Source organism: Dicentrarchus labrax, unplaced genomic scaffold (genome assembly GCF_905237075.1).
Source record: "Dicentrarchus labrax unplaced genomic scaffold, dlabrax2021, whole genome shotgun sequence".
NCBI lineage: Eukaryota > Metazoa > Chordata > Actinopteri > Moronidae > Dicentrarchus > Dicentrarchus labrax.
Window position 1 is genome coordinate 5,591,226 of NW_026136702.1, and position 22,670 is coordinate 5,613,895.

The window sequence follows — 22,670 nt, forward strand, 5'->3', positions numbered from 1 at the left end:
CATCTGTGTTTGCTGACCTGTGAATGAGAACAGGCTGTGAAGTCGGTGGGAGAAACTACGGTGGCTGTGAAACGCACGAAAAACACAAAAGGCTCTAGAGAGTGTTTGGTTTGTCCGTTCTGGGCTACTGTAGAAACATGGCGGTTTAACATGGTGGACTCCATGGAAGGCGACCCGCGGCGTCTGTAGATAAAAAACGTCTCATTGTAAGGTAACAAAAACACATTCAAACATTACATTTTAGAGTTATGGCTATAAAATATTAGTTGTACCTAGATACAATTGCTATAATTTATGTTAAATTATATTATAAATAATGATTAGAATTATATTCCACTTGTTTAATATTGTACTTAAATAGGGTTTTGAGACAAGGTTGGGCTTCATGGGTAGCAAACAACAGATTTGTTTCTTCAGAATATGAGTCAAGCTACAAAAATACTGGATCCTACAAATCAGTGGTGTTTTTTAATTAATCCCTCTCTGCCTGGGAACGCCTACATATTTCAAACTCCACACACAGCCTTTCCATTAAAAATCTGAGGTTCTCGAGCTCAAGCTGAGATAGAGAGAGGGTTGTTTACTTGGACTTAAAAAACTCCTCCGGGGCCAAGGAAGACATTATTAATTAGAGGCTGTGTAGTTCTTCCCATTACAAATACACTTATAATAAACTGATCTTTATGTGTAAAATCACTGGAGTCACTCTGTTTGTTACGATCCAGAGAACCTGACTATCTTTTTCAGACTTGAGGTCTGTCCTGGTGCGTAGTGTAGTAACTATATTATTATTCATTAATTATTGATAAATATTTTGATGCCTATTGTCTAACTCCAGATATGTTTAATATTGCTTTAAATGAGGTCAAATTCTGGTAACAGGTGGGTGTGGGGCAACAGAGTGCTTCCCTCGTACCTGTTCTCCAGAGTTAGGGTACCATTTCTGCCCACAGCTTCAAAATAAACTTTTTGTTTTTATTGATAAGGAGTCTTGGATTTGGCCAAATGCTAGAAGATGGGTAAAGATTAGTTAGATTTGTAAAAGAAAATCTCCTCCAAACCTTTCGCTGGTGAATAAAAGAAGAAACGTATCTAATCTGCACACAAACCTGGGTGAAGTTTGTTATGGTCAGTTGTAGAAGGGTTTTTTGTTTCACAGGACTGGGGCATGTGAACACGAGGAAGGCCAAGGATGGAGGTCACTCTAGCTCACCTTTGACTGCTGTGATACATTAATCTTTTCACACACAGGGACTCTACCACCCAGGCACCGCACCAAACAGGATGCCGTCAGCTATCAGTGCATCCCTCTTGGCTGTTAAACAAATACCAGAGAACTAGCAGAGAGACTTTTAGAAATGAAGCAAAAGATTTAGACAAATAATGATTTAATTAATGTGATGCAAAATATTTTAGGCCTTGTTTGTTCCCAGAGTTCCTTCAGTCCAGCTCCAGGCCTTTGCAGTAGTGTAGTGTAGAAGTGGGTACATTCTTAATTCATACCCTAAATTTAGTTTTTAAAGAGGCCAGTCCAGGGAAGGATAAACAACACCCTGTGTTATAAACAGTGACATGTATGGCGACTCTTGCATAGGGAGCTCCTGCACATCGTTAGCTCGTCCACATCGTCACTTCACTTGTACTGCTTGACTTCAGGATCATTATGAAATTAACATTAGCCACAGAGGAGGTGCAGATTTTGCAATCAGTACTGGCCAACCAGACGGGAGAGAAAACTGCATAATTATACAGTTTTTTTAATAAACCGGTACATATATTTTTGGACTTTTATTGCCTTTAATTGATAGTGAAAGCTGAAGAGTGACAGGAAAGATGACATGTAGCAAAGGCCCACAGGTCGGACCAGAACCCTGGGCCACTGCAACAAGGACTCAGCCCCAGAGCAGAGCCAGATCCACCAGGTGAGCCACCCAGGCAGCCCTATAATTATACATTTTGAGTGTAGTATTCCTTATTCAATCCCCATATGAAAACTGTAAAACTATGTCATGTCTTCGCCATCCTAGGAAAAAGATTCAGCGTTCATAACACTACTGAATGACACACACACATCAGAGGGGATTCAGAAGTGAATGCTGACTGAAAAATAAGTGCACTACACCACTGAATAATAAAGTGGCGCCCACTGTTCGCTGCTGGTTCCCAGTCAACACTGTCAGACAAAACAGACTCATGCAAACAAAAACAAGTCCCAGCTAATGACATCACTGGCCCCAGGGTAAATATCCCATCAGCCACAGAGAGTCCGACAAGGGCCTAATGTGTATCGCAGTGCAGTGAATATCAACAGTGTTATTAAATAGATGGTGCAATACATGTATAAAGACAAGTATTGTACTTGGGTGAACTTCTTTTAGTTTCATACACAGAAAGTCCTGCAGTCATCATAAATATATTTTCTTTCTATTTAACTTGCTTGAAAAAGTATTTTTCTAAACAATAAAATGAACAAATACATATTAATCTATTGATATGTATATCAATGTGTATATATATAGAATATATTCAGAAACCACAGACGCAAACTTCCTGAAAATGACCAGAAGGTGGCACCTTCCAACTGCCTAAAGCTAGAAAGGCCGAGAGGAATAACATTCATACAACATAAGGTACTAAAATCCATCTGTGGTGCTGTGGGGTATATTTTAAATATTATCTGGCTTACAGTCAAAATCTGCAAAGGAAAGAATCATCTTTACACACGATGACTAAAATCTTACATTTTAATCTGTCACATATTGTCTGTTTATTTTAAAATCTTAACATGAAACATATTAGAATTAAAAAAAACACCTTATTGGCTGTCAGTGTGTTTCATCAAAACATATAACAGCTAAAGCTAAAGCTCCACGGGATGTTGAAATGTTCATTACATCACACTATTCTTGGAGAAAAAGCCATCTTAAAGCCCTGCCAGTAGAGGGGCTAAAAATGGAAAGTTTGCCCTGAGGGTGATCCTGAACAAAAGGCCATAGAATCATTAGAATCACAAGGATTTATCCCCTTAGAAGCATAAATGTGCCCTTTAAATTTCACACAAGTCTGGCCATTATTTCTTGTGTTAAAAAAAGCAAGCTGAAGTTGTGGCCTGAGGGTGGTGCAAGAGGATTTGAAAAGGCTCATCCAGTAGTTTCTAACATAACTGCCTGGTGACCCCTTGAAATGAATCAATGTCTGCCTGCATGAGTTGTGATTTGTGTCTTAGATTATTTGATTTTAAGCTTTTAGAGGTTGCAGAAGGTGAAAATATCCAACATTGAAATGAGAAATGAACATTATTTTGTGCAATTAGACAACTTTACAAGGAGCATGCCACCAATTTCTCATAGGAAGATTAGTTTACTCTTCATGTGCTGTTATGTGAGTGTACACCAGGCAGAGAGGAAAACACTGGAGAGGCAATTCAGACACTACAGTGATAGAAGAAGTATTCAGATCCTTTACTTAAGTAAAAGTACTAAAAACATACACTGGAAATACTCCACCACAAGTAAAAGTCTTTCATTTAAAACCTCACTTAAGTAAAAGTATGTGTTACCAGCGAAATGTACTTAGTCCTGTCTGTGTTTTACTATTATATCTGATGTTTTTGGATCAAATACTGCTGCATTAATGTGTACGTTACATTTTACTGCTGCAGATATTTAAGGTTGAGCACATTTTAATAACTTTATCCACTGATAGGTAGTTTAATCTACAGCAGTGTGTCATATTCTATACCTATTATATTATTCTATATATTCTAAACCATCATATGTAAGTAGTGTAGCTCTCCTGTGAGAACCACATACCTCTAATAAGTCAGAAAAACAGCTTTATGGTGATTCATTTTCAAACTTATCCAAGGGGTTTTTTAAATAGTTTATTTAGCCTAAGAAGTTTATTTAGCTTAAGAGGAAGACAGTTTCCTTAACCCACTAAGGAACACTTAATTCCGCAATTTATCAGAAAAATTCACATTCAAAATCACCATATTTGGAAGTACACTGTTTTCACTGGACAGGAAGCGTATAAAAAACTGTAATCTAAAAAGTAAATAGCAATTAAAGTTGTCAGATAAATATAGTGGAGTAAAAAGTACAACATTTTCCTCTGAGATGCAGTTAAGTGGAAGTATAAAATTCAATAAAAATGGAAATACTACTCAACTTTATTTCTTTCCCTGGAGGACAATTGGTTTTACAACGAGGTGCAGAGCGATACATAGAACAGCAAAGGCAGTATGGAGGAGTGTGGGAGACCCAAATACAGTGAGGTCCAACAGCAGTAGTCACTGGTGTACAACCTACACAGGGTACTAAACCACAGTAACAACAGTACAAAACAAATTAAACTGCATACATACACAAAGAAGGGTACAATGTTGATTACAGGATCTCTGTCATCATAACAAAATCACCATCATCAACGGTATAGACATCATAAAGTACCTCAAATTTGTACTTAGGAACAGTACTTGATTAGATGTACTTTCCACCACTTGGGAAATGTAGGATATGTGATATATAATCTGTACTTTCAGTTTTGATATTACTTGTGTGGTGAAATCTTGGCCTGGCGGTGGACTGGAAAAGGTCAGACGGTCAAAGAAAATGTTATTAATCATCATTTGTGGATCAACCCAAATCGAGTGGAAATCTTGGCTTTAATTTGGAGGTCATTTGTCATCTTATTTTCACTTTCAAATCACTTAATTACGGACCAAAGTGTTGGCAAAAGACATTTTAAGGCTGAAGTTAGCGTTAAATAAAAGGTCAGAGGTCACCAGAACTCATTAAGGGGACCATGAATACCCACATTAAAATGTCATGGCCAAAAGTTGCTCAGATAAGTGGACCAAAGTGTTGGATGGATGACTGACCATCCGTTAGCGGTGCAGAAACAGCCCCGCGTTGAACCATATTACCAGCATGCCCCTCATTATCCCAGCTGGAGTCGAGTCTGATAGCCACAGCGGCATGCCTCAAATGATTAGTGTATGGTACAGTGCTCTGTGATATTGTCCTTTACATAATGTTTCAATCAAACTGGCCATGGGGCTCTGTTGCTGGTAACTGGCCCATGCTCTGATGTCTATGCTCTGATGGGCCCTTGGCCTGTTTCCAAATCTGCCAGCACAGCTCCAGTGTTGTCCCTCCGGAGACACTTGGAGCTCGCACACAGTGGACTCCTGTATTAGAGTTACCTTTTCATCCCAACAGAGATGACTACTTTTTACTGTTTTGGTAACACTGGAACAATGAGTTGCAAGTTAGGGTTTAAATCAAAGGGTATGATGTGAAACTGACCTCAGTGCTTCTCACTTCTATCCTCAACCAACCCTTTATAACTCCTGCCATGCTGTGTTTTTGTTTTCCAAAGTGGGCCAAACGCCATCACTCCAGATGTCCAGTATCAGGAGTTTGTTTCAGGAGCAGCATGAAAAGAAAAGTATAGGCTACCTCTCGTTTCTCTCTCCAGTCTTCTGGTGGTTTTATGAAAGCTCAACTCCGCCCCTCTCAAACTCTGCCTGAACTTTCTTCAGAAGAGCCTGTGCTTCACTCTCCTCTAACCTGGCTTGGACAGACCACAGGACTGCTCAACTGCTCCTGAAACACGAACAATGGGCTGGCAGGAGCAAGGATGGCTCGTCTGTGCGAGTTTTCTCGGGTTTGTGGCGACGGCGCAGAGCATAACGCGGGGAGAGTTTTTCCCCTTCGGTCCAAGCGCAAGAGACCAGTTACTAGAAGGAGGGAATGACCAGACGCACCGACTCGAACTGGACAAGCCAGTGTTGTTTTATGATGGCACTTTCGACCACATCTTTGTAAGTTAACCCATAACTTGGTACAATATCGTAGCCATTTATTGGTCAGGGTGGACTGTCCATCGATCTTGCGCAATTGCGCGTAACCCAGAAACCCCCGCGCAGTTATAAGTGAAAAAGGGGTCAGTAGTTCCAACTTTAAACAATACCTGGAAGTTGCTGAATGTATCTGGGGCACGGTATGACATTTTCTGCCTCTCTGCAGTATTTGTAAATATTGATTTACTTATCACAGATTCTGCTTTAGGAATGTATGTGTCCACACATTCTTACAGCTTCCCCCTGAGGTTATCATTTTACTGTTGACACAGAGACCAGTGTACTCCAGGAACCTAAGTTTGAAATCCATCCCATCCATGTCACATAACTGTGGGGTCAATAAGAGAGGGTCATAAACCAGATGTAAAAGTTTTAAAATGCCCACATCCTGTACTATCTACACATACAGTATGTCAGGAATGCAAAATAATGGCTTTGGAGGTTTTATCTGTAACATAATAAATTCTTTAAGACTTTATGTGTTTGTTGTTTGCTATTTGCAGTTATGTGGAGCTTTTAAATGACTTGGGGGGGAAAAGGCAATAGCAACATGTAGCTGAGAGCTGCACCATTGTGTCAGACAGACAAACAGCCCTTTATGCCCTGTGATTCTCCTTTTCAAAGAAAACTGCTGTATCTATGTTTTAATTGTGCTGCATGTGGATAATATGCTATCAGAAAGTGATTATATACAAAAGGTTTTAACATTTGCCTGAGTTTCCTCCATAATTTATTAAAGAAAAAGTCATTATTCTTAACTTAAAGATATATTCTTGAAGCAGCAAGCTTTAGTTTCTTTAGGTGTGACCAGTCATGTTGATCGATAACTCTGTTTAAAGAAACTTCGTCTTTAATTAATGAGTTTTAATTGGTTATTTATGGAGCAGTTATGTGCTCAATCTCACCCAAGGAGCAGATTTATCTGAGGAGATGTGTAGAGGCAAAAAGCTGTGATTAACAAATTAGCCTGAGGTTGAGAATAAATATTTCACTTCTTGTTATATCAGTCTACTGGGGTTTCCCCAACTGCTGACTACCTCCGTCATTCACCACAAACATATTTCTATACTAAGATTTTTGTTTTTTGTTTTTCATTTATGAGACAGTCTACCCTGAGCTGTCTGTGCCCTGTAGGCAAACAGTAATACTTTTCATGACAGACATGGTTATAGAAAAAAACAGTTTCTCTGATTATTAGGAGGTTTTATCATCTCCTCCTGAGTGTGATTCATATTCCACAGAGCCCCGGTATGTTTGGGTAGCCACAAACCTTAAAGATCTCTCTGTGCACTACATCTGCAATATCGCAATCACTGATCATTTTTCCAGCTTTATCTCCAATTTTGGCAGGAAGTTTCTGTAATGAAGATTAGTGTGCAATAGCCAGGCTCTCTGGGGCTGCTCGTCAGGGGCAAATACAGGAAACAGAGTGGCCTGGGCTGGGAGTCGTGTTCTTGTTTTCCCCTGGTCAGGAAGTGAAGGAGCTCCGTGTGCGTACTGTTTTTGACATGAGACCAGATTTTTCTTTCTTTTTTTTTTTTTTACAAGCCCACCATGTGTTCACGTTAACCCTCAAGTGTGTAAAATCTGTATTAAATGGCAACTTGTTTGTTCGTTAGCGCTTTTGTAGGACATGGCAGCTGACTCGGATCATTAGTCTAATGAGTTTGGAATAAAGATCAAAGTGGGTCAGACCGGACTGAGTTTGCCTCTGCTGTGAAACAGTACCTCATGTGTTGTTATCCTAGTTATTATGAAGAGTCATACGGCGTTACAATCATCTCATTTCTTGTTATCCCCATTACTTTAACTTTTAATTTCAGATCAACACCAATGGTTTTGTTGCCACAGCAGAGCCAGTGAGCGAGTCGACATATCTTGGCAAGATGCCCCCAAAATTCGGCATGATTGCAGCTCTGGAGGGAGACCTGGACACAAGTGATGGTGTGGGCAAAGTTTTCTTCCGCCAAGACTCCAGTCCTGATGCTCTGCGTCGGGCAGCCGAGCACATCAACAGGGCTTTCCCTGAGGACGATGAAGTCAACCCCACCAATGCTGTGGTGGTCACCTGGGTTGATGTCGCCACCCATGAACCTCAAAGCAGAGGAGATGCTGTTGGCAAGAATGTGAGCATCACACGGTTATTCAAGTGATCTGTGTGGTGGAACTGGTCATTTACAATGTCTCTAATGTTTTATTACACAGAGAAACACCTTCCAGCTGGTTATTGCATCCCTGGAGACTGCTTCGTATGCTATTCTCCTGTATGCAAGGGACGGGATTCAGTTCTCCTCCACGCCTGTAAAACACAGTAGTGCGGTCATGCATGCTGGCTTCAGTAAGGGTTCGGTCCGAGGTTACCTGTTCTCCAGTCAGGGACCATACTACCGCACCACCACTGATGACGAGGCATCTGTCAGGGCTTTAGCAGAGTAAGTCAGCCAGTGGATGCCAGCATAGGTACACCATTTCCTGATTAGTGTTGTTGTTTGGACAATGTTTCAAGAAGAGTGGCTATAAAAGTCTCTTTTCTCCTTATAGGGAGACCAACTCTGGCCTGCGGGGTGTATGGGTGTACGAGATCGGAACTTCCCCATATTTTTCCAACGTGGCTCCAGGTGAGGTCACTGACCTTCCCACTGAGTCCACGCCACGGGAGAGCCCTGAGCGCTTTGATGATACAAGGGGACCTGCGTATACCGATGGACAGCAACTGGTGTACCCTCCTTATGAGTCAGAAGGGGAGCAGATTGAAGTCCACCCAGTTCAGTATCAGCCACATCAGCCAGGGAACCCAGAAGTGGTGGTGGTGGACGACACAGATATTAATGTGGATGGTGAGTCCGCAGCTCAAACTGAGTAATACCAGTGTAATATGTACACTTATGTCATGTTCTGACTGTGATTTTACATCTTTTCAGTGTTCTCATACAACCTCGGGTCATGTGCGAACAATAGACATAAATGTTCCCAGTTTGCTGACTGCAAGGACTACTCCAGTGGATACTGCTGCCACTGCAGACCTGGCTTCTATGGAAATGGGATACAGTGTCTTTCAGAGGGTAATGTTACATTTCTGTTTTAAGTCATCACTTTTAATCTTGAAAGATTGAAACTGTGTGTGTACATTTTATCATTTTAACTGCTTCAGGGAAATGGAGAGGGAATGATTTGCACAGTTTCCTGTTGTATTATATGAGATCTGAGCTAATGTTATGAATTTTGAGCTTTTATGACAAAAGAAGGACATACAGTCATTATGCTGCCTTAATCTCTAAGCCCAGTAATGCTGCAGTGTTTTTCCGCTGTAGACTAGTTACCAGTTTAAAATTGTAGCTTAGCTAAGCTTATCAAAGATACTGGCATCCCTTGTTAATTTAAAGGCAAAAAATCTAAACATATCTAAAATTGTGAAATTGTGGAATGCCACGGTTTTGACAGTGTAGCCTTATATCAAGATTTTTTTATTAATATCATTACACTTCCGACAATTCTTCAAAACACTGTAAGGTTGCTGTATCTTAATATAAAGACTTGATTATCTAGACAGCAATTTGTAAATTGTTCTTATTAGTGGCAGTTGGGGAATATCTTTGAGCAGTTTCACTTCTTGTGTTCATAAATATTCCCAAAGTGTCCATTAGCATACTGAAATTATGTGACCAAATCTATGAGCTCAGCTCTAGGGTTTGGTTGCCCTTCTCTGTGTCTGACTTTGATGGTTTTGGTTTGTTTTTACAGGAAAACCACAGAGGATAAATGGTAAAGTGAACGGAAATGTATATGTGGGCAACTCTCCGTCTCCAGTGGAGTTTAGCAGCAACGATCTCCACTCATACCTTGTGGTAAATGATGGCCGTTCCTACGTGGCAATCAGTGACATCACTGACACCATTGGACCCTCACTGCTGCCCCTGTCGGCCATTGGTGGCGTGATTGGGTGGGCGTTTGCTCTGGAGCAGCCTGGATTCAAGAATGGCTTCAGTATCATCGGTGAGGGAAAGATTTCTACAACTACTCTAACAATATCTGATAATGTGACACCTGACAGCTTCCCGTGATTTTCTCATGCTTCACTTGGTTAGAAAATGACATAAATGAAGACAAGCACACATCTCTGTACACAATTGCTAATGCTCCTACAAGCAGTTTGCCATACAGCTGCAGTTTTACTCACTCTGTCCAGCTGAATTCCCCTCGCATTACCTCAGCTGAGACAGAAGGCAGAAAGCCAAAGTTCATCCAGGGCTAGGGTCTTAAAGTTAACCTCCTCTTCTCTGTCCTCTGCAGGGGGGGAGTTCACACGGCAAGCCGAGGTGACCTTTCTGCCTGGGAATGAGAGGCTGACCATCACCCAGGAGTTCAAAGGTATCGACGAGCATGACCACCTGGCGATGAGCACCACCCTGGAAGGCCGGATCCCTGAGGTGCCTCGCGGCTCCACCGTGCAGATTGACCGTTACTCTGAGATCTACCAGTACAGCAACAACTGTAAGAAACAGCTTGAACAGAGAATGTCACTGGGTTGTTTCTCCCGTTTTTTACACTTCACCGAACCTCTTTATCCAAAAGAAGAAGCCTTTTTCTGCCTTTGTAGTTGTAACTAATTGCTTAAGTACTTGTTTCTTACGTGCCTGTCGTACCCTTCAGTGATCACCTCATCCTCCACTCGGGAGTACAAAGTGATTTTGCCCGATGGCTCAACTGAAACCAGGTCGTACCAGTGGCGTCAGACCATCACCTTCCAGAGCTGCCAGCATGACGAGTCTTTGAGAGGCGTGAACCCAACTCAGATGCTCAGTGTGGACCAGGTGTTTGTCATGTACGATGCAAGTAATGAACTCATCCGGTTCGCCATGAGCAACAAGATCGGGGACGTCAATGGTGAGGTCATGGAGACTATTTTTGTCTTCCTGTTTTGGTCTGTGCTCTCTTCCTTCCTCAAGTATAACATATAACATCCTGACTAAGGATAGTTTTACTAAAAGTTGGGGCTATTGTTGAATGTTTAAATATGTTTTTCTCATCAAATCACATGGATTGATATTATAGTTGTAACATTGTTTTTAAAATACACCCTTAATTCTTAGGAGGGCAGCCAGTGGAGAACCCGTGTTTCACTGGAAGACACGGATGTGACACCAACGCTGTGTGCCGACCTGGACAGGGAACTCAGTTCACGTGCGAGTGTGCTGTTGGTTTCAACGGTGATGGCCGCACATGTTATGGTAAGAATGACATAATACAGAAAAGTTTAAATTGTTTGAGGCAGTGAAGAGGGTGTAGTAGCCGCTTGATTCTCAGTACTGCGTATTTTCTGCTTTCAACTAAAGCAAACCATTTCCGCATCTGTTAAGAGCCATCATTTAATTAACCCTGACTTTTTAAAACCTTCCTTCCTGGGGAACTGGGCAATTAGCGGAGAGAGTCCAATATGGAAAACAAAACAAAAAAAATTCTCACAGACAAGGTTAACATGTCCAGTGGGGTCTCCAGATCAAGCTCTATACAACCAAGAGTCTTTTGCGTTCACAACCATACAGGAAGAGCTCTGAGGCACATACAGTAGAAAAAGGAAGGAAGTGTCTGAGACAGATGCTATCTTGAAACATTTGTAATTAAGAAATCTATTTAAACTCTCTCCTCTGATCTCCCGACATCTGATAATAAGGACACTGATTTTACAAATCTTCAGACTTCAGAGCTCCAAACTCAAACATGGGCCTAAAGTGGGAGTTATTAGCATATGATAATTGCCTCTTCTCTTTATCAGACATTGATGAATGCAGAGAGGATCCTCAGATCTGTGGCTCCCACGCTATCTGCAACAACCAGCCTGGGACCTTCCGCTGTGAATGTGAAGATGGATATCTGTTCGGCAGTGATGGGCACACCTGCATTGGTAAGTGGTGCACATGGATACCTACTAACCATAAGTACACACATACAGCTTTGACCTGCTGCAGTGACATTATGATTTCAGAGAATATAAGTAGAAAGCGTGATTTGGTTTTAGGTCTACATTGCATTTGTTTAAATTTGTCTCGTAATATCACTTAATGCCACAATAAGAGGCGATAGTGAGTCACTGAAGTGTCCAGTCTGCCCTCAGTCCAACAACACAAAGGTGGTTTTCTTGCCGGGTTAGGCTCCTGGTGTTCCTGCCATGACCCCATGGATGTATAAAGAGAACTGGATACAGCGTTGGAGGCAGTGCTCACTTCCTGCTGTAAAGAAATTACCCAGATGAACACAGACATATGGGCCACAGTGGCTCAGTAAAGCTGGCTAACTTCTGGTTTAACTTTAATTGGATAAAATTATATAATCCTGCAGCTCAAGCAGGTCAAATTCTAGTAAAAATGGTTAATTTTGCAGGGTTGCAATGCTCCAAAAACATTTAACCACCATTTTACAACCGCTTCTTTCACAATGTAACCATATGGGTTGCACCATTGCTGGAATTACATGGTTTGGCCACTATGTCAAATTGGCTTTAAGGCCCGGCGCTGTGCCTGGGGGCTTGCATAACCCCAACTCAGGCCTTCGGAGGTGGGCGCTGACTGATGCCTGACTTCCCTCACGCTCCTCTTGCACTCCCCGCCTGAACCCACCATGTCTTCGTCATTCCCGGAGTCCTGGTTGGAGCAGCTGTAAATCACCTTAGTACTGTATTCCCTGTCTTCAAACTGGGCTTTGTCGGTCTCAGAGGCTTCTACCTCTTGTCAAGAAAGTGAATAAGCATATTTCCCTAAATGTTTTAAGATAAAAAATTACAGAAAAGGTGTTGTGATAAATGATAAACTGTTTAAAATAATGTGATGTCTGATCATTTTGAGATGCTCTAACGTATCAGGATCTCATTTTCATTGCTCCGTACTAAAATAAATGAACAGTATTTCCCTGGTGTTTTTCTCCTCAGAGGCTAATCAACCTGTGGACGCCTGTGAAGAAGGCACCCATACCTGTGACATTCCTGAGCGTGCTCAGTGCAGCTACACTGGCGGCTCGTCCTACATCTGCTCGTGCCTGCCAGGGTTCATAGGAGACGGTAGAATCTGCCAAGGTAATGCGTAGAGACACAAATATGTGCTTGTGCTGAAGAATGATCACAGGAGTTTGTAGCTGACAGAATATCTACAAAATTACTACATTAAATACATCAATGAGTATTATTGCATCTAATTCTGTAAAATACAGTACCTATAGTATATATTTACATTTGTGTTCATAGCTTTGCTGTAACATTAGACTTTGATTAATGGTTTTGTATATTTTAGTCCATTATAAATCAATGAATGTTTATACTTCACATTACTGCCAGCTATTTAAACTACAGTACGTACGTGTTAAGACAAATCCAGTCAACCAATGGCTTCTATTCATTTCAGTGCAATATAAAAATCAACTTACAGACTTGAAACTTGCTTTAGATAGGTAGTGCAACATTTTTCACCTTTGTTTTGTTTGTCAAAGTTAACGATGTTTTTGGTATTCCTTTTATTGTCTTATTTGTGTCCTTCTGTAACATTTCCGTGTTGTGATTTAATTTAAAGATAGCTTGTTTAATCACAGACGTGTAAGCATTGCGCCCAAAAATTACTCGACATCTAAACCATAAAGATTGGCCAATCAGAGCTCCTGCCGCTGCCAATGCTGCTGATAAAATGTAATTATTATTTGGTTGATGTGAGTTTATTAATGAATAATTAATACTAATAGGTTTAAAAATGCGAATTACTCATTGATTATAATTAAACATTGTTGATGTGTGCAAGAAGAATGAGTAAACATTCATGAATAATGTTATCTTGTGAAGAAAGGGAAGAAAAATAAGCTGAAATTATAAGAATTATTAGATTTTTGCAGCTTCGGGCAATGAAAATGTTGTTGGAAATTCATCGTTATATCTCGATTGTTTTCACATTTACAAGGAGAGTTTTCAAAACTGTCCCTCCATGCAAATACCTTCATCACGTGATGACAACTAAGCTAATGGCTGCCTGCCTGTGATTCAATCCAAAATGATATGACATGTTTTAAAAATGGTTGGCAGCAATGTAGCATCAACAAGCTACATATAAAATCAGCAGGATAGTCTTTTACCACAAGTAGTCCAGATTTCAAATCCATTACATGGACTTTAGAGCTATAATTGTTCAACCATCTGCTCAGGACCGGGGGAGGTGAGATTACATAATACATCTGCTGTGATTGAACAGTGAAACCTGAAAAAGCAGATGGGCATTTCATGTGTGGACGTCCTGTAGTTGGCGTGAAGTCTTTTTTGGCCGGTCCTCAGTAGCGCTCCATCCATAGTTTCCATTCTTTCCACTCCTTTGCTCGATGTTCTGCGCAGTGGCTGACCCAGATCATAGTGTAGATCCCTAAAAGGACAAGACAAAACATACAGACATACAGAAAACATTTTAACTGTGGATGACTGATTCTTCTTTGTCCTCGCTCACCCTCTTCCATTCTGCCTGAAGACATTGATGAGTGCCAGCCAGGCAGGTGCCATCAGGAGGCCGTGTGTTATAACACCGAGGGATCATTTACCTGCCAGTGCAGGGCAGGTTATTATGGCGACGGCTTCTACTGCTCTCCAGGTAAGTCTTTTGGACAGGCAGACCCAAATATCTTACTTAAACTGCATTGCTGTCTTGATTTTATATTCAGTCTGTGCTGCTACAGGTCTTTTTTGTCTGTTGTGGGATTTTAGATTAGTTTTGGTCATAGTTTCTTTTGATTTAGTTGCAGACTCAATAATAGAAAAATGTAAAATCCTTATTTATTCTCACCATTGTTTATTCCACCCATTTGGACGAGAGGAGTGTTTGAAAATGAGTTCCTCGCCAGAGTATATTGTTGCCAGCTGGAACCGGTTGTTCATTTCTTCCTCTGGAGAGCAAAAGGAATTTGTCATGTCTCACGAAGAATGTGGGAGTTTTTTTGGAGCTGAATTTAAAGGAGACAAAAGGAGATATAAATGACTAAGTTTGTGACATTGCGGCTGTGTCCACTCTGTGGCTTATTTTTCATTGTTCTACTCAGAGAGGACAAAAACACGGTGTGAGACTCACAGAGACAGCCTACTGGCTGTGACGGAGTATGGTCCCCGAGGCCCCCGACCTCCGGTTGGACAGTACATCCCTACATGTGACGAGAACGGTGCCTATGAACCTATGCAGTGCCACGGCAGCTCAGGACACTGCTGGTGCGTGGACCGTAACGGACAGGAGATCCCTGGGACTCGCTCTGGGCCTGGCAGCCGACCATCGTGTGAGTAAATCACACGTGTTTAAGGCTGGACAACAAGAGACCATAGTGTCTCTCACTGTGTATTTAAAGACCAAGTATGCATAACCAATGGAGGCTTTGAAGAAGTTGCTGAACTGAACTGAAGTTGGTTCCTCCACAAGGCCCCTCATTTTTTACATATTTCTCTCCGGTAGGTATCGACCACGGTGGTGTGCCACCACCTATTGGACCCACCCCTCGACCCGATGTCCACCCCCTGCCTGCAGGAACACACCTGCTGTTCACCCAGAGCGGCAGGATAGAGCACGTCCCGCTGGAAGGTTATAACATGAAAAAGGATGATGCCAAGCCTGTCCTCCATCTCCCTGTAAGTTTCTCTCTTGTAGAGAGGAAGTCCCACAAGCTTTGCATCCATTTTTATTTGATTTTAGTTGTAGGTTTTTGTGGTTTAAATCACTTGCCTGGAAGTTTAAAGCAATATTGTTGTCTACAAACTGTATTTCTGAGAGATTTTAAAGGTCCAGAAATAGAATATAATATTTATAGGTGTGTTTTCATTAGTGTATAATCACTTGAATATAGGAATCGTGTATTCACTACATTATAACAAGCTGTTTTTATCTACAGACTACGTGAGTAGCCTTCCATGCAGTCCACCATGTTGAACCATCATGTTTCTATAGTAGCACAAACACTGGCTGTAGATGGAGCCTTTTGCCTTTTTCATGAGCTTCATGGCCACTGTAGTTTCTCCTACACATGTCACAACCGGTTCTCATTCCCAGGTCGTCAATTACAGACAAACTGGTCTTTCAACAGGCTTTCCTTCTTATAAATAGAGTCATAAAACGGAATAATTTACTGGATCTTAAAAGGTCATAACAGTACAATAAGCACCTCTGAGGAAAGAAATCATTCACAGTGCAGATGTGTTTAAGAAACAACTCTAAATTCAACTCAGGCACAATGTCAAGTCTGTTTGGTATGTGTAATCATTCCTATTACACTAGAGGAAACAATCACAAAAATCTACAATATGTTTGTATTTGTCATTTGTGTTCACAACATCAGCTCAGCCTCTTACACAAGTCGCTCCCTTGCTGCTAATAACACTTTTGCATTCTAGCCCTGCGATTTCCTCCATCTGCTTCATGCATTCAAAGCCTGCACTTTATTGGAGGCACATGGTGACATTCACACTAATTGCTAACATCAGTCCTATATCTTTGGAATTGCAATCTGCATTTCTTGTTACGCTGATTTCCTAACCAGCTGGTCTGAAGTCTGGCCGAGTAGCTAGCGCTCAGTGTGTGGCTCTGTTTGTTTGGATTTATGTCTAGACTTTAATGTCAAAAAAACACATGTGCTCTACGTTTTTATCTTTTGTTTGAGCGAAGTGCACGACAAAGATTGTTGGTTGTTGACCCCTCTGCAGGAGAAGGTAATCATTGGAGTTGCCTATGATTGTGTGGAGAAAATGGTCTACTGGACTGAAATCACATCTCCCTCAATCAGCAAAGCCAGCATCCAGGGGGGAGAGCCCATTGCAGTCATTACATCAGGTAGCGTTACTGTTTATTTTTCGCTCTACTGGTTCTCCTTCATCTTCATCCAGTTGTGAGTCAAGAGACAAAAAGCGATGAAACTGTAACCTCTCAACAGATCTGGATAGCCCTGAGGGTATCGCCATCGACCACTTAGGGAGAACCATGTTCTGGACGGACTCTGTGAAGGATCGCATCGAGGTGGCCTCTTTGGACGGGTCTCAGCGTCGTGTCATTATAGACTCTGACCTTGTCAACCCCCGTGCCATCATCACTGACCCTCCCAATGGGTGTGTATTGTTTCACTAGCTTTTCACTTAGCCATTCGTTAAGGAACTTTTTTAAGTTTGTCCCCTCTCAGTTCTCGGTAGTACACATTCAAAGCAATAGTCCAATGTATTTGCTCTCTTGCTGGCCCCTTTTCCACCAGATTAGTTCCCACCAAAGAAACCTTGGTGCTATCTACCAAACCAGCTCGCGTTTCCACCAGTTTTGAGTGCAACCATAGAAAACATATGCGTTATCATCAGGGAGGGTGTTGCACAATGCACAGTGAATGTAGAATATGACACGCCTAGTTTGGTTCCCAAAGAAAACCTGCTATTTTTTTGTTTCAGCTGGGAACCAACTTTTCAAGTTCCAACTCAAATGTATTTTTGGTCCCAATGCTCAGAATGGTTCAGAACTAGGTGCCTGAACTGTAACAAAGTTGGTTCCCTGTTGGTGAAAAAGGCTCATCAATAACAAATATTTGTGTGTTTAATATGAAGCTGTAGCCTGCAGCCTCTCAGTGACAACAAAACTCCAGATAAATAGTAATCAGTGAGCTTTAGACATGCTGGTAGGTAGATTTGATTACCTTAGTTTACACAAAACCAGGCTGGCTGTTTACCCCTCCTTCTAGTCTTTATTCTAAACTAAGCTAACCAGCTGCTGGCTTTAGCTTTATATTGGAAACACATGATCTTCTTATTATCCCAGCAAGAAAACAGTTAAGCTTCATCCTGAAATTTCAAACTATTCCTTTAAATTGGGATACAACAAACTGTTTGTGTGAATATTATTATATGAATCAAAAATGGTCAAGTGTTGATACTCTAAAGAGGTTTAGCTCAGATTTATAGGCAGAAGAATAACATTTATGATTTGATTAATATTGTGTTGAAATCTGTTCTAAAACTCTTTAACTTAACTGACTAACTTGTCTTCACAACAGTAATCTATACTGGGCCGATTGGAACCGCGATGCTCCCAAGATTGAGACCTCTTACATGGACGGATCCAACAGGAGGGTGCTGGTTAAAGACGATCTCGGCCTGCCAAACGGCTTGACTTACGACTTTCAGAGCTCTCTGCTGTGTTGGGCAGATGCAGGTACTGGAGATTTCAGACAGATGACTCATTCATGAAATTATGTCTGCCCTGTGATCAGCAATGAACGCAATCTCTCGCCTGCAGGCACACATAAAATGGAGTGCATGCATCCTGGCCGGGGTGACCGCAGAAAGGTTATGGAGGGTATTCAGTACCCGTTTGGAATCACGTCTTTCGGGAAGAACATCTACTACACTGACTGGCAGAGGTTTGACTTTTTGTATTGGTTTTTTTTTATCAAATGACAACATATGTGGTGTAAGTAAAAGAAACTACTTTTAGTATTCCTGTGGATGAAATCCTAGTATGCTTTAGGTTTGTATGTATTATGTTTACTTAATTATAAAGGTGGTTTAAAGGGGTTTAGGCTGTATACCTTGATTAGTTAAATTACTACACATTGGAATTTATAGCATCAAAGACATAATGCACGCTTTATCCACGGTCCACCGTGCCATGTAAGAACCCAGATCTGTCAAGGTAGAGGAAGGAGAGGTTAGGTCAGAGGTCAAAAAGCTCCCAACACTTCAAGCATGTGCCCTTGATGTCCCTCCAGGCTGGGACACTCCCACTCTTGAAGACTGTGGAGCTTTCTTCCCACGCGGGCCGATTCTGTATGTTAGCCACGGCAAAAAAAGGCGGGGGTTGGGGCTGTCTATTTGTGTGTGGAAGCATCTTAAAAAGTGGCAGCTGCTTGCAATTTCTCAGCCTCAGCGTCTGTGAATGACCTGTCCAGGGCCTCCCTCTGATCTTGCCTGTGCTGTAGCCTTGTTGCTGGAGAAGGTTGAGAGGTGGTGGTGGGGGAGGCGCACAAACTATGTCAGTAATGGCTAAGAAAACCTACCCTAACCCTTACTCATTCTTGACACAGACTTTATACAAAACACAGGCAGGCAGGATGCTTACATTTTCTCAAGCTGGGGTAGTCCTGGATTGCTAAACTCTTGCGTGTGTACAACAGGGATGCAGTGGTTGCCGTGGACCACTATACTGGAAAGGAGTCAGACGAGTTCCAGCCTCAGAAACGGACCAAGCTATATGGGATCACCACAGCCTATGCCCAGTGTCCTTCAGGTTAGTATACCAGTGCAACAGGGCCACATATTCCCCATAAAAAACCCTTTGAAAATGTTTGATTTTTAAGTGTTTTTCTTTTTATATACTTCACAGTCGGTCATAAAACACTCTTTTCATGCCTGGAGTATTGCATCTAGCCCCTCTAAAGAGCAATTCCTAGAAATAGCTTGACCCTTGTACGTTTTGGGGGGGCTACCTTTAAGTCAGGCTCATTATCTATTCCCTTTGCTCTTCGGGGCCTAGCGGCCCAGTTTGTTGACCTCTTGTGCCCCTCTGTGTGAATAATTCGAGTGCAGACTGTGATCAAGAAAAAAAAATCACAGGTTCACTCCTTCGTACCTAAAAACAACAGGAGGAACCCTGCAGCTAGTATTTATCATTAAGTGCAGGGATTACGGATGTTACTGTGCAGCACCAGGCCTCATCCTCCCCGCTAGATAAGGCTGCATGCATTATGCAAGCCAGGGAATGCGGAGCCAAGGGAGCAGGGGGCCTCCAACATCTGGAGTTTGCTTGGTGTTTCCTTTAAGTATGTATATATCTGCTGCACAAACAGTGAAGGAACTGCTTCCTGGTGCTTCCTGCCATGGTGGCGTATGATTTATACAAGTGTCCTGGAATGTCCCCTAGTAATGAGAGTTTGTATGTTTTATTCCTCCCACCAGGACAAAACTACTGTGCTGTGAACAACGGGGGCTGCACTCACCTCTGTTTAGCAACCCCTACCGGCCGCTCGTGCAAATGCCCCGACAATGCGGCGAGCGTGGGCTGTGTGGAGAGAGACGGCGGGTACTGAGAGAAGGCGGCTGTGCTCTGAGAGTTGACACTGTTTGTGGATGTTTGAGCGCAAAGAAACAATTAGGAGCCACTCAGCATTACTAAACTATAGCTGCTGAAAATGCCACTGAAAACCAGAGGTGAACTTATTGTGCCTTTTATTGCTCAGTGTTATGCTTATCTACAATTTTACATTTCCCATTGCCTAAAAAAAACAACACAAAATTGCCTTTGAGAATTGTAAATATAAACACTATTATTTTGTCTTTTCCTGAGTGCACATAAACTGAGAATAAAGCTCAAGGGATACGTAATTTAATGTGAAATTCATCACAGCAATGCATGACATCATCTCATGTCAGCTGTGCTACACTGTGGCATGTTCGGATCAGCTTATCTCATGGAAGTATTACTGTGGAGTGTGACTAGTACAAGCTTTGTGGGATGAGTTTACATGCTGGGCAGCAAAAAGAATAAAACATTTTTTTCTAACATGTTGGCGTGCTGGTGTCTTGTGGCTTTAGTATAACAGTGCCATCCTGTGTTAGAGAGAGTTCATTACAAATCCATGTTTGGTGTTGTGTTGCTGTACTGTAGGTGCCGCCAAAGTACCTTGCAAATAAGGAATAGGTTGTTATGTACAGTACAAACAGTGGTTGGACAAATTACCTTTATAAGGCACATTTATATGTAAAAACATAGAATCTCTAAATGTTTATAAGGTCATATTTATGGACCCTACTTCTATAGGAAAGATTTATCATTAATTACTATTCAAATTAAAGGATTTTTTTGTTATATATTGAATATTAATGTAGGATTTCTCTCCACATTATCATTCATTTCCTATTAATTAAATAGAGGTTTTCCTAAATAACTGAATCAGCCACTTAAAGAAGTGGTGACACATTACTGGGGTGGATTTAATGACGAGCAATATCATGTTGCCTAACAGGTAATCCTGTAACCTATAAGCTGCCTTTGAGTGCAGAAAAATGAGCCATTTGCTTTGTTGTTCTCACGTGGCCTATTTCCAAAATATAATGTGTCAATAGCATGACGTCTCTGCTTTGTTAATGAGCAGGAAACCAAATGCTGCCACCCCCACACAGCCTGTACCAGAGCCTGTTGCAGGGCCTGTACCAGAACCTGTACCAGAACCTGTACCAGAGCCTGTACCAGAACCTGTACCAGAGCCTGTACAATAACCTGTACCAGAGCCTGTACCAGAACCTGTACAATAACCTGTACCAGAACCTGTAGCAGAGCCTGTACAATAACCTGTACCAGAACCTGTAGCAGAGCCTGTACCAGAACCTGTAGCAGAGCCTGTACCAGAGCCTGTACCAGAGCCTGTACCAGAGCCTGTACCAGAGCCTGTACCAGAGCCTGTACCAGAGCCTGTAGCAGAGCCTGTACCAGAGCCTGTAGCAGAACCTGTACCAGAACCTTTAGCAGAGCCTGTACCAGAGCCTGTACCAGAGCCTGTACCAGAGCCTGTACCAGAGCCTGTACCAGAGCCTGTACCAGAGCCTGTACCAGAGCCTGTACAATAACCTGTACCAGAGCCTTTACCAGAACCTGTACCAGAACCTGTACCAGAACCTGTACCAGAGCCTGTACACTGCAGCAGACAGGGAGACACTTGCTTACGTCAGTGGTGCGTTAAGGGGCTCCTGATAAACTCGGAATGTGATTATTCTACTGATTGTTGCCAAGAGTAGAAGCAGCAAAGGAAATATTTATTTTCTTCTCTGAAAAATTACTTGATATACATGATACATATTAGCAAGTCATTTTTCAGCTAGTTGATTTTATCTCTAAGGCTACGTTCCCATTGCAAGACACAGTTTATATATGACATCTTAGAATCAGGTTTAATGCCAAGTACGTTTACACATACGAGGAATTTGCTTTGCGTTGGTGCATAAGAATCACAGTCAAGTGTAGAAACGTATAAATAAAGATAAGATAAAAAATGGAAATTACACGTACTGATAAAGCAAGAATTAGTGTGTATGATTTCAGATTGGGACTGAAAGGGTCATAACAACAAGGTTATTATAGTTAACTTAAATGATACTGTGTACTTACAAAAAAAACTGAAATACAATAAAATATATACAGGAAATGTCTTTAGTTGTAGTCTGAACGTCCTCAATCTTCCCCCTGAAAATGTATAATATATTATAATATATATTTTTTTAAAAACTAATAAAAATGTAACTGAAACGAGCAAAACTAAGTGTAACTGAACAGAATTTAAAAGACAAACAATATCTATTATCATAAACTTATAACAGCAGCACCTCCAAGGACACAGTCTATTTAATCAATCTACCGTTATCACGCTGCAGTCTCGGATTTACGGAGACCAGCAAACGCCCCACGGAGCCTGAACGGGGTGTTTTGATTGATTGAGGAATTAGTGGCGTGTCATCCAATAGGAAGACGAACAGGGGGTCAGTGGGCGTGTCACCGGCTGTGAGCGTTTATTAAGACACAGCGGCGTCACGACCCTCAAACCTGTCTGCGAGGAATATCCCCCCCACACACACACACACCTTAAAAACTAAAATATTATTTCGGAAATTACATGTTTACTTACTTATTAAACACAAATAAAAAAAAATAAAACATCACCGATAAAACTAAGAGTTTAATATATAAATAGTTTTTTTGACCAACCGTCGTTAACGGACATTTCCAGTGCAGCCGTTGACGTTCTGGGAGGTTCCGACGTACTCAGGCGGGCTCGTGCCTCGCAGTCA

The 22,670-nt window shown here is 41.6% G+C and overlaps 1 protein-coding gene across 1 annotated transcript; it reads left to right on the top strand.

Annotated features, from left to right (window-relative positions):
* The first annotated feature begins 5,500 nt into the window (after positions 1 to 5,500).
* nid1a (nidogen 1a) lies at positions 5,501 to 20,393 on the top strand. The gene is made up of 20 exons (XM_051415363.1): positions 5,501 to 5,827; positions 7,690 to 7,992; positions 8,072 to 8,298; positions 8,408 to 8,703; positions 8,788 to 8,928; positions 9,608 to 9,859; positions 10,157 to 10,357; positions 10,517 to 10,750; positions 10,957 to 11,094; positions 11,640 to 11,768; positions 12,789 to 12,932; positions 14,356 to 14,475; positions 14,921 to 15,148; positions 15,322 to 15,494; positions 16,563 to 16,689; positions 16,790 to 16,961; positions 17,888 to 18,045; positions 18,130 to 18,253; positions 19,007 to 19,119; positions 19,788 to 20,393. Exons 1-20 carry the CDS (start codon positions 5,624 to 5,626, stop codon positions 19,916 to 19,918), a joined length of 3,615 nt encoding a protein of 1,204 aa, XP_051271323.1. The 5' UTR covers positions 5,501 to 5,623; the 3' UTR covers positions 19,919 to 20,393.
* The last annotated feature ends 2,277 nt before the right edge of the window (positions 20,394 to 22,670 follow it).